The 16493-nt window shown below is 42.9% G+C and overlaps 1 protein-coding gene across 1 annotated transcript in view; it reads left to right on the top strand.

Annotated features, from left to right (window-relative positions):
- LOC143293824 (WD repeat-containing protein 91-like) overlaps positions 1-16493 on the top strand; it is a 155701-nt gene that overhangs the window by 46195 nt on the left and 93013 nt on the right. Inside the window, exon 6 of the mRNA XM_076605092.1 lies at positions 13843-14522. Coding sequence (XP_076461207.1) covers positions 13843-14522 — 680 coding nt within the window. The remainder of the gene's footprint in view (positions 1-13842; positions 14523-16493) is intronic.

Here is a 16493-nt window from a genome sequence, read left to right on the forward strand (position 1 = left end):
GCGAAGGCGAGCTCTGTGAACGGGGATCTGGTTACACCTTCTTCTGGAGTGGACGAGGAAGCGAAGAGCGACGTGAGGCTGGCGTTGGTTTTGCAGTAAAAACAGCACTTGTCAGCAAGCTAGCTGGAATCCCAAAGGGAGTCAACGATAGGCTTATGACCATGAAACTCCCACTGGCATCTGGCCAGAAGCACCTCACCATTGTCAGTGCCTATGCCCCAACCATGACCAACCCGGATGAAGTGAAGGCGAAGTTCTACGAGGACCTTCACTCTGTCATTGCTGCCATCCCTAAAGCAGACAAGCTCATCATTCTTGGGGACTTCAATGCTAGAGTTGGCTCTGACTACATCTCCTGGGATGGAGTGATTGGAAAGCACGGTGTGGGCCACTGCAACCCAAATGGATTGCTTTTGCTTCAGACCTGTGCAGAGCACGAACTGCTGATAACCAACACAGTTTTCTGCCTCCCTACCCGTAACAGGACGTCATGGATGCACCCTCGCTCAAAGCATTGGCATCTGATCGATTATGTCATCGTCAGGAAAAGGGATAGGCAAGATGTACGTGTAACAAAGACCATGTGCGGCGCCGAGTGTTGGACAGACCATCGCCTTGTAGTCTCGAAGCTGAATATTCGAATCCAACCCAAGAGACGCCCCCAAGGCCAGAAGGCTCCAAAACGGCTCAACATCGCTAAGCTGAAAAGCATCACCACCAAACAGTCCTTTGTGGAGCTGCTGGAAGATCGTCTGGAATCCGCCTCTCTGGACAACCAGAATGTGGAGTCTGACTGGAGGACCCTGCGTGAGCTGATCTATAGTACAGCTTCAGAGACCCTGGGACCCATGACCAGAAAGCACAAAGACTGGTTTGATGAAAACTGTGATGAAATCAAGCAGCTTCTGGATGAGAAACGCCGTCTGCATCAAGCCCACCTGAGCAACCCAAAGTCCACATCAAAAAAGGATGCATACAATGACATCCGCAGGACTGTTCAGCAAAAGTTACGCCAGATGCAGGATAAGTGGCTGAGTGACAAAGCTGATGAGATCCAGGGATATGCTGACAGGCACGATATGAAGAGGTTCTATGATGCCTTAAAAGAAGTCTACGGCCCCACATCCTCAGGATCATCCCCCCTCCTCAGTGTAGATGGGAATACCTTGATCACCGAGAAGGAGAACATTCTCGAACGATGGGCTGAGCACTTCAACAGTGTCTTAAATCGCCCTTCCTCCATAAATGATGAAGCCATAGACCGTCTCCCACAAGTCCCCACCAACGAAGCACTGGACGATCCGCCAACACTTCTTGAGACCCAGAAAGCAATCCGTCTGCTATCCAGTGGCAAAGCACCTGGCTCAGACTCCATACCAGCAGAGGTCTACAAGGATGGAGGCACTGTGCTGACTGAGAAGCTTCATCAGCTGTACTCACTCATGTGGAAAGAAGAGACGATCCCCCAGGATTTCAAAGATGCATCTATCATTCACTTGTACAAGCGAAAGGGGAACCGGCAAGCCTGTGATAACCATCGGGGCATTTCCTTGTTCTCCATCGCAGGCAAGATACTTGCCAGGATCCTACTTAACCGCCTCACAGCACACCTTGACCAAGGTCATTTGCCTGAGAGCCAGTGTGGATTCCGGAAAGAGCGCGGAACCACTGACATGGTGTTTGCTGCAAGGCAGCTGCAAGAGAAATGTCAGGAGCAAAATGCTGATCTGTTCTCCACCTATATCGACCTCACTAAGGCCTTCGACACCGTGAGTAGAGAGGGACTGTGGAAGATCATGGCCAAGTACGGATGCCCTCGGAAATTTATTTCCTTGGTCAGCCAATTCCATGAAGGCATGCAGGCTCGAGTCCAGGACAATGGTGAAACATCTGCTCCTTTTGCTGTCACAAATGGTGTCAAGCAAGGCTGCGTCCTGGCTCCAACGCTGTTCAGCCTCATGTTCTCTGCAATGCTTACTGATGCCTTCAGAGATGGCGATGTTGGAATCGGCCTAAAGTACCGAACAGATGGCAAGCTGTTTAACCTCAGAAGGCTTCAAGCAAAAACGAAGGTCATGACAGACATCATCAGAGACTTTTTGTTTGCTGATGATTGTGCCCTCAACGCTGGATCTGAAGCTGACATGCAACTCAGCGTCGACAAGTTTGCCACTGCCAGCAGGAACTTCGGCCTTACCATCAGCACGAGGAAAACTGAAGTTCTCCATCAGCCAGCCCCAGGGAAACCCTACGTTGAGCCCAACATCACAGTCAACGGTCAGAGACTCAGTGCGGTGGAGCGGTTCACATACCTTGGCAGCACACTGTCACGAAATGTGACAATCGACGATGAAGTGAACGTCAGGATTGCAAGAGCAAGCGCAGCTTTTGGTAGACTCAATGCAAATGTCTGGAACAGAAGAGGCATTAGTCTTGAGACCAAGCTAAAGGTCTACAGAGCAGTAGTTCTCCCCACACTACTGTACGCCTGCGAAACTTGGACAGTGTACCAACGACATGCCAAGAAGCTGAACCACTTCCACACAACATGCCTCAGGAAGCTACTGAACATCAAGTGGCAAGACAAGACCCCTGACACAGAGGTGCTCGCAAAAGCCACCCTTCCCAGCATCTTCACCGTCCTGATGCAGTCCCAGCTTCGCTGGGCTGGACACGTGGCGCGCATGCCAGACCATCGGCTGCCCAAAAGGCTCTTCTATGGCGAGCTGCAACAAGGGAAGAGATCACACGGAGGTCAGAAGAAGCGCTTCAGAGATACTCTGAAAGTCTCTCTGAAAGCGTTTGATATCAACCCTGACTCCTGGGAGGAATCTGCAGTGGACCGTGACAAATGGCGCGCTGCTGTACACAAAGGCGCCAGGTTGTGCGAGGCCAACAGGACTGCTGCAGCTGTTCAGAAGAGGCAGGCCAGAAAGTCACGGGCAAACAAGCTCCCTGACAATGATATGCCTGTCTTTGTCTGCCCCAACTGTCAGCGGACATTTCGTGCGCAGATTGGACTATTCAGCCATCTGCGCACTCACAGATAGATTCATGAGCATCCTTCCCCCCACCCCACCACCACCCTCCCCCCATCCCCCATCCCCCATCTCGATGACAACGATGGTCATCATCGATCTCGATGGACACACCACCACCGCATATGCTTACCTCTCTTGCAAATGGCAACTACCTTGATGAGTGTTTGAAGCAATTTCTCGACAATTTTTGACTCAATTTTAATGCGTTTTTTGTTTGTTTTAGTTTGGTTTTTTGTTTTGTTTTGCGTTTTTAACGGTTTTATAAAACTAAAAACTTGAGTGTGTCAACATGGCTGTCAGAATGTACAGTACAGAAGAGGTGGCTAGAATTTTGTTTGATTTTTCACACAATGTTGACAATAGCAACTATGAAAATGTGATAGAAAACGAAAGTAATGTTGTAGTTGATCAGCTGAAGTGATTCTGGTTATCCTGATGATGATTACATACTACAAGATCAACAGAAAGGGTCGGGCTGTGTCAGAAGTGGGTATACATAAAACCCAATATATTAGCTTGAAACTCCATTTTGGGGTTTTCATCTCCCAGAAACCTTCCAGATGAAAGCTTCAGTCTGAACAAAATAAGGCCAAATGACAACGCTTAATAGCCAAAAAAAGCGTTAGACGAGACAGAGCGAAAACCTGACAAGATGGCGTGGAGAGCCTTGGCCAAAGGAATGATTCAGCGCTTATAGCTGTTAGAGGCGTTTGATTGGCTAAGAGCGGGCCAGACTAAGAGGGGCGTCTTTTCACTGTTAGCCGCGCGAAATTTGGCCAAACAGAGCAAACCATAGGCCTAGTTTGCATCAGTTTGACATGGTAAGTATATGTAAACACCAGACATGGAGTATAATACAAACTCCTCCTTTTGCAGTGAGTTTCTGTGTTGTAATATTGTTTGATAGTGTTTATGAGTGTTGGGTGAAGGGTATGCGTGTGGGTGCATATGAGTGGCTATGTATAGTGTTTGTTTAAAACAACATGACAGTGCAGGAAACAACATAATTGCACTTGGATGTTGTGTCTGATACATTTGCTAATATTTTAGCACTATTTCCACCCATGAAATAAGCAAACTTGAATTGTTGTCCTTTTTTCCCCCAAATATTCTCTTGTGTGTGTTTTTTTTAAGCGGAGTTATCTTCCCCTGATTGGGAGTTATCTCATCCTGTCAACATTGAAGTTATGATGATTATATTCTCCATTCATTTTCCTTCAACAAAACATATACTTTTAGTTTTATACATACTTTTGAGCATAATTTAAGTTTTTTGATTTTTTGTTAGAGGTTTGTAATTATTTTGCAAAAATCACAATAGGGGGTGGGGGGTGGTGGTGGGGGATTACATGAAAGATGAAGTTGTTGCAATGGTTTCTTCCTTCCAGGTCATCCACTTTGCTTCCCAGAGTGTCTGCCTTCGCCATAAGTCCTTGTTTTCTCTTTTAACACTTTAGCCATGTGAGAATTGGGTTTTTCAATTTGTTCTTGCATTGTCATTAGTAGGTTTTCAATCTTTTTGTCCATAACCATCGCAAGTTTTTTTTATTTTTGTGATCAAAGCTTCTGACATACTACCCCCACACCTGGGGGATGGAGGAGGTGTCTTGCTCTGTGACGACAGGGTAGCTTGTTTTGTCAGTCGTCTGTCACTGGGACTGGGATTTGTTTCCACATTTCCGCACTATAGCAGAAATGTCACCAGAAACACCATGGTTCAGTGTAATTAGAGACTGGGGTGGAAAAAATTGACATAGTTTTCATACTTTGCACATAAACAGAACAGGACCCAAACTTGTTCCCGTGAAAAATCTGCTAAAATTCATGCCCAGCAACATGGAAATTTATTGCATTCATTCTAAGCATTTTCGCTTTTTCATTTGAAATTTGGAGGGTAGGGACAAGGTTTATTATATCCTTCACATTCAAATCAACATTGCTGCTTCAGCTTTACAACCAGTGGAAGTGGGCTTATCATCATATTCAGTTAAAAAAACAAAACAATGATATTTGATGTCATAAGTCGACATCGCTTAGATTGACCATGCTTAAGCTGTCTCATTATGTAAGTTGACACAATTATTTGGCCCTGACTAGGAGCCTTTCTTTTCTCAATGAGTTTTCCTCACTTAACTCAACCTTATTTAAGTGGACACCTAGCATCCATCCACAAATTTTTATGTACCTGTAAAATTTTCCCCTGGTAAATCGACACTAACGTATAGAATGTTCATGCTGGCTGAGAGAGTAATAGCATTCTGATTGCTGGCTTCAGAAACTGAAATCATAATTGCAGTGTAATAAAATGCCAAGGTGGTGTTGGCCTTCCAAAGAAGGGTTGAGAACAATTGCTTTGGTGGTTGTGCATTGTGTTAAAGCTGCATATTATGAGCCCCAAGCTGAAACTGCGAATATTGCGAACAAATCCCCACATCAAAACCAGTAAAGAATGAAAAACAATTCCCCATGTCACTTTGAACTGGAATGCTTTTTTATCCGTTCCAAACACCGATTTCTGCTGACACACATACACAAAAAATTTCTACCAACACACAAAAGAAAATAGATATGTGCAAACCAATAAATAAAAGTAATAACCAAATGTTTAACATGCATCATGTACCAATACAACAAAAAGGAATAGTTAAATTTATCACATCTTCATACCTGTGTACGCAATCAAAGTGTCTGCATCACTAGTATCTTATTTAGCATTCATGTAAACAAACTGTTCATCTTCAGATGTAATGTTGTTTGTTCTTTGTTTGTTTAGTGAATTTGCAAGGAGATTATCCTGACATACAGTAGCTCTGACATGACCAGCTACGTCAATTTCCGCCTAAATCCAATGTTCTAATCGTCTCGTCTGCTCCTGTGGTTCTGGTGATGCGGGGGTCCAGTGTAGCCATCAAACACCACAGTTCAAGCCATTCTGATGTGTTGTATATTGTTTTAGCAGTTCAAGCTGTTCCTTGCAGTGAACATTCTCTTCTTTGAAATATATACATCACAGCTTATATTATCCAATATAGAACATCAATTAAATTAAAAGTTATGTTCCTTAATTATTTTTCAAGCATATAACAGTCACCCACCAATGCACAAAAACACCAAGAGAGGGAAACAGACTGAGGAAAGGGGGAGAGTGTGGATAGGAAGGAGGAAGAAAAGGAAACGAGGGAAGGAACTACAAAGTCCATCAAATAATGTTCACACACACACACACACACACACACACACACACACACACACAGTGACAATCATACACACTCACTCACTCACTCACACAGCCAGCCAGATACATGCACACACATACGAACACAGATGTGCGCACGCACACACACATGCGCGCGCGCACGCACACACACACATGCACAAACACACTCAGAAATCAGATTTACAGTACCAACTTTAGATGACATTTATCACTCAGTCGTGTGCAAAAATGTTAATTTGTTGATTCAAGATATGGATACTAAAGACTTTCAAAAGACTACATTTTAGTCATAACATTGGGGTATTTTTTTTCCCAGATTTTATCTTTTCTTTAAGAGTGTTGGAACCACACTATTCCATATGTTTACATAGCATTTAGCTGATATTATTATCAAGTCATCCACTAGGTAAGTGTGTATTTCTTCTTTAACAACAAACAAAACCAGTTCTTTGGAAAAGGCTAACTTGTTTTATTTCTTAACTCACTCGGGACAAAAAGTTTTCTCCCTTCTTTTCCCTGCAGACGGCCTATTTGTTAGGGTTAGGAAAAAACAACAACAAAAATGACAAAACATAAAGGAACTGAATGAAACTCGCTGCACTTGACCCACTGGAAGGTCCTTACGTTGTGTGTAGCCCATCTCCCTCCCTCTTCACTGCCCTCCAAATCTTGAGTCACTGTCATTACCTTCTTGCTGGTAGCTTTCTTCACTTCAGATACTTTATTCAAAGTCTTCATCATCCTCATTGATGTCAGAACCTTCAGTTTGAAAAATTTCAATCATTTCACAGCAGCAGTAAAAGCCGCTGTCATGATCTATTTGACTCCAAAAATTTCCATTTTTATCGCCAGCAATGCCATTTTTGATACGTATGCAGATTAGCTTGTCATGTGGGGTGCCAAAGTCAGTGGCTCCCTGGCAAGTGTGTTTTTACCGAATCTCATGATGAAACTTTCCATTCGACCCTTGACACATTTGCAATGCCTGGTGTAACAGGCTGAACTCTATCCCTGGCTGGTTCTTACCCCAGGTAAGAAGTACTTGGCTACTTCTTACCCCGGGTTTAAACCAGCCCAGGCCATTTCTTCCCCTCCTGGCTGGAATAGACCCCCTGTGTACACTTCGCTCACCCAACCAGTCCGTATCACATTTACATTAATGATGATAATGGTGATGGTGATGATGATTATGATAACTTAGGAGCATGCTTTCGTTGCGCTTTGGTGATGCGTCTGGCTTCAGCTGCACGGGCTCCTGTGGTGATCTTGCTGCACCAAGCTGGTCGGTCCTGAGCAAGTGTCTCCTGGGTGTTCATGTCGATGACCAGGACTTTGAGGGACGCTTTGAGACTGTCTCTGTAGCGTTTTTTCAGCCCTCCAACTGAGCGCTTGCCCTGACACAGTTTTCCATACAGCAGCTGCTTAGACAGTCGGCTGTCTGGCATTCTGACCACATTCTTTCTGCAGCAGGGTATAGACACTGCAGAGGCCAACTCGTTCCAGGGCTTACATATCGGGGACTTTGTCCTGCCACCTGATGTGAAGGAGTCTACTGATACAGCTCTGGCGGAAGTGGTTGAGCTGTTTGACATGTTTGCTGTAGACAGTCCAGGTCTCACTGGCATAAAGGAGGGTGGTAAGGACCACTGCACAGTAGGTAGACCTTCAGCTGGATGGTAGAGGTGAGTTGTCTCTGCTTCCAGACGTTCTCATGGAGTCTGTCAAAAAGGCGCTCTTTGGCAGTCCTGTTTTTTACCTTTGCGTCTATGTTCACACACACAGACAAACACACACCCACCACCACCACCACCCCCACACAGACACACACGTATGTCCTTCACATGCCATGCCACGCCCGCTCACATCATGCTCACTTTCAGACAACATCAGAGAGGTTAACAGTGACCTAGTTGGCATGCAGTGCAGAGGAGCATGTCTATGTTTCCCAGGTCAAAGTTCTCCCAGGTCTATATTCCCCTAGGTCTAAGTTCCCCCAGGTCTATGTTCCCCTACTGCTGACCATTGCTGACCACAGTTCAAGAGTGCTCGGACTACATTATGTTGTCACATTTGTGCATTATGTCTGAGGTTGTTTGACCGCTGCATGACCACTACTGACCACTATCAGAGTTCAGCTTGCATCACTTTGTATGCAATACTGGAATGTTTTAGCAGGATTTCACTATACTGTTGGCCATTACTGACCATTACTTGCCACTGCTGACCACTACGTCAAAATCTTCAGATTGCGTTGTTTTGTCACATTTGTGCATTATCAAGATGTCCTGGGTTTTTGTTTTTGATTTTGTTAACTGCAAACTGATCACTGCTGACCACTGACCACTACTAACCATTGACCATTGCTGACCACTGCTGATCACTGACAACCACTACCCAGTGACCACCACTTACCACTACTGACCACTACAGTCTACTGACTACTACTGCCCACTGACCACTGGTGACCGCTATCCACTGCTGCCCACCACTTACTGCTGCTGATCACCACTAATCACTGACCGGTACTGACCACTGCTGGCCACCAAATACTGACCATTAACCATTATTGACCACTGATGACCACTGACTAATGCTGACCACTGCTGAGTAACTGACCACTACTGACAGCTGACCACCACTGACCACCACTGACTACTAGCACTACTGATGACTTAAAACCGCTAACCACTGACCGACCAGAACCAACCACTGACCACTATATACTGACCACTTATGACTATTGACCTCTGACCACTACTGACCACTGCTGACTGCTTCTGACCACTGACCACTTCTGACAAGTGACCACCGCTGCCCAGCACTGACCACTGCTGACCATCACTGACCACTGACTTCTGCTAACCACTGACATCACTGTCCACAAATAACCACCGTTGCCTATTACTGACCACTGCTGACTACCACTGACTACTGCTGACCACCGCTGACCACAATCACAGAGCACCATTAGCCACCACTTACCACCGCCTACCAACATTGATGGTTGCCTGTGGCCGACTGCCGACACTGTGACTGTGACAGATGAACCTGAGTGTGGTTGTGTATGGAGTACTCGGAATGAGTGGCATGGTATCAGTATCAGTATCAGTAGCTCAAGGAGGCATCACTGTGTTCAAACAAATCCATATATGCTACACCACATCTGCCAAGCAGATGCCTGACCAGCAGTGTAACCCAATGCACATAGGTGCGTGGAAGTAATGCCAATAAAACGGAGATGATGGGACAGAAAAAAAATTCAGCTGGTTATCCACTGTTGTTTGATTACATTTTACATTTTCCATTCTTTAAAGATGTTCTGTATCATTACTCCTGGAGGCAGTGAATCAGTCCGTCTATGTGTGATTTGTATGCTGTTGTTTTCTTAACAGTTTATTATTGAAATCATTTGCTTTTGCACTTTGTACCTTGATAAAACATACCCACTGTATTTTGAAAATTCTTAATTGCTTCGGTGAAGCCACAATACTGTAAAGTCCTCAAGTTTGGACATTTCTGTTGAAATGCATCAAAAGATAAAGGGATACCATCTTCATTCAATAGATGATAAATCTGATATGTACCTTTGGAAACCAATCCAGCAGAAGCAGTGTATGATTACTAACCAAAATGTTCATGCTGTGAAAATACATTGGCATTAACATCATGATATCTTAGGCAGATAGTTCAGTTATTGTCCTTTCATACTTTACAAAACACCATGCCAGATTGCATTATGCACAGTGTTCATCAATGTATTTGCAAATTCTGTGCCATGTGTTTTAAACTTATCAATGTCTAGATACGTGAACAAAACAAGTGCCTTCAAATAAGAATCAAAATAAGCAGTCTTATCAACCAACTGAGTTTCACACTTGACAGAGAATGATTTGTTTTTAACATTTTAGTCTACCTCTTGAACATGGTCGATGTACATTTAAAAAAAAAGTAATTTTACACTGTCTGGCATTCCACAATAATCTGAAGAACATACAGTAACATTATTTCAAACAAGAGAGGCAAGGCCTTCAAGACTCACTTGTGATACACGTAAAAATATTTAAAAAATCTAATCGTTAAAATGTGTTCTGTATTTGTTATAAAGCTTCGCGTTCAAAACAAAACAAAAAAAAAGAAAAAAAGAAGTCCTAAGCAGATTCAAACCCCGCGTGTTCGGGTGAGAAGAAACTGCCTTATCCATTACACTATCGTGGCTCCTTAACTGACGTTCTAAAATTTAACATTTGAACATACTTTTTTAAAGGGGATAAATCAGTTGCGGTATTCGCAGTGAGAACGTTGTTTAAATCATATTATTTTGGTGTATCTTGGGCATTCAGAAAATCTTTAAGGGCAGTAAAGAATTCTTTTTAATGGCTGTCACTGCAATCACACTGCAACATTTAGCCGTTTTCACTAGATCTAGATAGATGTACAAGTTTAGTCACACCCGCCGGGAATGTAGTACGACACGGTCAATTCAGTTTCTCTTTTATGTTCATTCTAGTTTTATAGTTTTAAAGTTGATATGAAAATTTGGTATTTTGTTAAACTGATAATATGTAGAGCCAAGTACAAGTATTTCTAAACATCGTAAGAAGTGAAAAGGACTTCATTTTGAGAAAAGTCAAGACTGGAAATTTTTTCGTTTCATCATACTTGTACTTACTTGTATATTGCGGTGTTGAAGGCCTAACCGGCCTGTTCACTGATCCAGAAATATCTCTCACTTATTATGCAGCATGCGTGGCATATTAATGGTGACAGGCTGGGTCGTACAGTGTAGGCAGGCTCTTCCAATGCGTGTCCAGTCTGTTTTTAAAGGCGTTTACTGATGGGGCAGTCACCACACTATCAGGGAGGCCATTCCATACAGTGACGACTCTCCGGGAAAAATACCCAGCACGCAAGCTCAGCCTGCAATGACCCTTGGCCAGCTTGAGGGTGTTTCCCCGGGTGTCCCTGCCTTGAAAGAGGTGCAGCACGGGTCGATCTGTGTCGTATATTCCGTGTACGTACTTGTACACATCTATCATGTCACCTCTTGTTCGGCGATGTTCCAGGCTAGGCAGTCTCAGACTAGCGAGACGCTCTGGGTAGGACAGCTGCTTCAGGGAGCCTATCAGCCTATCAGTTCAAGGGTATTAACTCGCATGGTTTACAATTTTTAGCTGTGAATTCCGACTGATTCTGGTGATATTTTTATGGCAGTTTGGGGCATAATCCAGTAAGTGATGAGGCGTTCACAAATCTTTCTCTGAATAAATATTTAACGGTCTCCTCCAACTTTCCATCACATGTTATTGTGTATTGTCCATTGAATATAGGATTAAACGGGCAGGTCAACAACTTGAAACAAAATGGCGTCGTTCGCGTTCACGAAGAATATGAGCATGCGCTTTGAATGTGTATAAATATGTGTACGCAATTGATTTTTGCCCATGACCTCCAGGGCTCAGCCAACAGATCTGTAAAGTCCACTCGTCGTATTGATTTTAGTATTTTCCGAAAAAGACAACTTGGGCGAATGAACATAGTGAAAGTCCTGTACACTGAGAGTAAAACTCACAAGCTTTTTATGTATTGAGTATAATTTCAAAATGTAATATTTAAGATGAGAAAGATCAGTTTAAAGCAAATTAAGTCCCCTAGCATTAATTACAGATTAATTTCCCTTTTTTACTATCTGCACCAAAACGTTTGCAAAATAAATAAAACTTCCATGCATAGCAAAATAAGTTCCTGTTTGAACAAAAAATGATAATAATGACCGCTCTTGTTGTTGTGTCAGAATATCAGATCAAAGTGCCAAGTTTAGAGAATACAAAAAATATAAATATAACAGTAAATGCAGTTTGCATATAATTAGGCTTTATTTTTTATTTTTTTGTGCTCCTCCCAGAGGTGCAATATTGTTTTAAACAAGATGACTGGAAAGAACTGAATTTTTCCAATTTTTATGCCTAATTTGGTGTCAACTCACAAAGTATTTGCAGAGAAAATGTCAATGTTAAAGTTTACCACGGACACACACACACACACACACACACACACACACAGACAACTGAACACCGGGCTAAAACATAGACTCACTTTGTTTACACAAGTGAGTCAAAAAAGCATCATCAGTGTCTGGGACATCATTGAAGTCTATTAACTTTGACATAAAAAGAGTTTTTAAGACAGGTGATTTTTTTTCAGAAGTAGTAAGCAGACACTCACTCTGAAAATTTTCTTTATTTCAGCTATTTTACCATCATAGATTGAATGTAGAATTGTAATGTTGCTAAAATGATTTCAAGGTATCTAAAACTGCCTGGGTCCCAACAAAAATTCTTGTCACCCAGGTAGTGTGTCCGATACTTGTTTTTGCCTATAATCCAGTCTACTTGAGTTTTGTGATAATTCACTTTCATGCCAGATGTTTCTGCAAAAAACAGTAAGAATTCTAACAGCTTAAACAAAGGATTCTTCACTTCCATCTAGGTACAGAGCTCTATCATCAGCAAACTGTGATGGCCTGACTTCTTTGTTGATATGGAAACCTTTTATTTTTATCATTTTCATGCAACATATCTGGTATCTCTGTACACAAACAAATGCAAGTCAGGAGATAGTGGGTTTCCCGGCCTAACACCATGATTAATACTGGACAATGATGAATATTTATAATTAACAGCAATACATGTGGATATGTCTGCATGAAAAGCTTTTTATTCATTTATTTCCGGGCCAAACTTACATTTTGATCAAAACTTTTAAGAATAAACTTCCATCAAATAGTGTCAAATGCTTTCTCGGAATCTACCAACAACAAGAGATCAGGCATTTTCCTTTCATTATTATACACCAACATATAGTGTGTGATATTTGTCCTGTATATCTGCATTTCATAAAACCCTTCTGGTCAGTGTGAATGAACCATGGTAAAACAGCTTTTAGTCTGTTCACAATACATGACCATGCTACTTTGTAAGCTAAACGAAAGAAAGATATTGGAAGTCAAGGTATTTTCTAGCAGTTTGGTGTGGGTGTTTGTAATTTTTATTTTTTTAAATTAAAAAAAAAAAATTCCTATGCATGAAGAAGAGGACTCAAGTAAAATTGTGACTTAGAGATGAGAATAAGTGCCTGTGTTGTCTTCCTCAGCAATCCACCCCCAAACTGGGTCTTACACTGAACTGTAGAAAAGGCAAAAGTGATATTTGGCACTGTTGCTGGCATGGATTTTTGTAGAACTTTCACACAGTAATCAACAGCAATGGAACTTTATGTGTGCAAAGTAAAGTATAAAAGCTATTTTGATTTTTTCTGGGTTGTCCTATATAATTGGCCTAATTTTCTTGGACTACCTGTACAACTGCCACTTTTCCATTGACACATATAGCACAGTAACACTTTGCTATCTTGTCTTGCGTGCGTATTGACATTAGTGAGCTAAAAACTGCCTCTGTGTGTGTGTGTGTGTGTGTGTTTGTGTGTACATGCGCATGCACATTCATGCTTGTGTGCGCTTGTTTTATGATATTCACTGTTGTTTTATGTTTGAAATTCTAAGTACTCAGTTTCGTTGTTTTATTTCAGTGGAAGCCATGAAGGGAGTACAGAAGTTGTAAGTGAGCGACAGAAATCATCACGACGATTTCCCATAAATTTATCAACTCCTCTTCTGAAGCGTAACAAGCAGCCCGACTCTCGCCCAGATATAGGAGCAGGCAGTTCAGTGGCCAGCAGTCAGGGGAACCAGTCCTCAAACAACACTGCTGTGGAGCCACACACCCCTCACTCCCTGCAGCACCCCTCAAGCTGTGGCTCACACACCATGCCAGTGTCCGGAGCTCTACTGACCACTTCAGCGTTCAGTACAGTCACACAAGCAGGAGCCTCATTTAGTGCTGTTCCTTCACAACTGAAGTCCATTGTAGTCAGAAGCATGAGTGAGCCTCAGGAAGCCTCCCTGTCAGGGTCTGGTCAGCAGTGCGGGCCAGGGGACAGTGTGTTGGTGGCGGGGCCACGAAAGAAAGGGCCAAGAGAGCTGACGAGCTTTCCACCCTACACCAGCCCCCAGTGGGACAAGCAGGAGTCCTTGCCAGTCAGGACCAACTCCCTGACAGCAGCTGACCAGTTTGACATGCACAGTCACAGGGACAAGACTGTGGGCCTTTCAGAAGCTGTTATTCCAGAGGAAATGAGCACACAAGAGGCTGCTTCTTTGGGCTCTTCAGATTATGGCCTTGTTGAACCTCTCCAACAGATTCCAGAAGGTTTGTCATGTTAGAAATTATTTTCAAAATTCTGCTTTAAAAAATTTCTGTTGTAATTTTACTGATCATGAAAGAAACACATGTTGATAGATGTATTCTCAATTTTCATTGCATTAAAGTGCAGTATCTTCTATGAAATCCCTCCACTTCTGGTTGAGATTGATACCAGGCTCTTGATGGGCGCAATAGCCGAGTGGTTAAAGCATTGGACTGTCAATCTGAGGGTCCCGGGTTCGAATCACGGTGACGGCGCCTGGTGGGTAAAGGGTAGAGATTTTTACGATCTCCCAGGTCAACATATGTGCAGACCTGCTAGTGCCTGAACCCCCTTCATGTGTATATGCAAGCAGAAGATCAAATATGCACGTTAAAGATCCTGTAATCCATGTCAGCGTTCGGTGGGTTATGGAAACAAGAACATACCCAGCATGCACACCCTCGAAAATGGAGTATGGCTGCCTACATGGCGGGGTAAAAACGGTCATACACGTAAAAGCCCACTCGTGTGCATACGAGTGAACGCAGAAGAAGAAGAAGAAGAAGATACCAGGCTCTACACATGTCAGTCACCTGTTTACTAATTACTTTCAGTGCTTCTCTTTTCCAGTGGATGATCAATTGCTTCCTCTGTAAACTCTCTGCCTTGATATAATGCATTGTTGATATATTCTTTCTTAAAGAAAAAAATAAACCACAAACAAGGGCTGTCAGATTAACACCTCCCCCATACAGAATGCATTTACATGGGCATGGATGCCATCTTTAACTGTTTACACATTTGCACCATGTGTGAGTGGATGGGGATAGGAACAGAAAGGTGGGGAAGGGAGGTCATGATACTGTTGATAGAATGCTGCTATCTGGATCGTCTTTGAAGACTGCTCCCTCCACCTTTCGTAATGGTCCAGATGTTAGCAGACCTAAAGAACCCAGAGCAACAAGAGAGTTGTTCCTGTCATAGATTCTGTAGAAAAATCCACTTTGATAAACAAATGTTACATGCAGTCAGAAACAAAGAAATAGGATACTGTGGCACTCTCTCCTCAGGGAGATAACCCAAGTTTCACACAGAGAAATCTGTTGATAATAAAGTGTAATACACATCTGTTATCATCTTCATATAATCCTTTATATCTGGCCATTAGCTTCATTCTACACTGCCCCTTCTTTGGTTCATTTTCCAAGGGCTGTACTGGAGGCAGTGGAGAGATGTCAGAATAGGGCTACAGCCCCAGTCTCACTTGGTCCATTCACCCCGTCTCTGATGTACAACTGACCCCCCTCAGTTCCCTCCCCTCAGTCTTATTTGCACTGCAGTCTCAAACATGACTGCATTGGTCTGAAGAATGGTTTGGAACACATTTGTATGACTCAAACAGACAGGCATAGATTTGTTACTTCTGTCCATAGTGTTGCCACACAGTGGTGTGATGTGCATTCCATTCTCATAACACTTGTGTGCTTTCCAATCTCCATCCCACTCCATTTGGGAAACCCCCATTCCTCTGAGTCTCATCTCAGAGCCCTTCCTTCCCCTTCCCACACCACTATCCACACTCCTCCAGTGCTGTTCCAGTTCTTCTAACAGTGTTAGCAGAACCATGGGTTAGGGGGCTAAACCTGGTGACTTACTAGGATGATTTGAGGCCTCTTTTGTGATGACTTCACCTGCATTTATTTTTCCTCTCTTCCTTTTTTCTTTCTTATTCAGTTTAGATTTTTGATAATGAAGAAGTTGGGTTTTTTTTTTAACCAGATGCTTGTCAAAAGCACTATTTCAATATGTCAGTTGTAAAATTAAAGTATTTGTTGTAAAAGTTTTTCAGTGGGTAGGGAGACCTGTGCTAGAACTACAATTAGGAACACACACAGATGCACACACTTATGCATGCTCTCATGCACAGTTGTTTTGTGTGTAGTAACACAACACTTGTGACAGACTGAATGTGCATAATATTTCAGCATATCAGA

The sequence above is a fragment of the Babylonia areolata genome, chromosome 19, assembly GCF_041734735.1.
Source record: "Babylonia areolata isolate BAREFJ2019XMU chromosome 19, ASM4173473v1, whole genome shotgun sequence".
NCBI classification, from domain to species: Eukaryota; Metazoa; Mollusca; class Gastropoda; order Neogastropoda; family Buccinidae; genus Babylonia; species Babylonia areolata.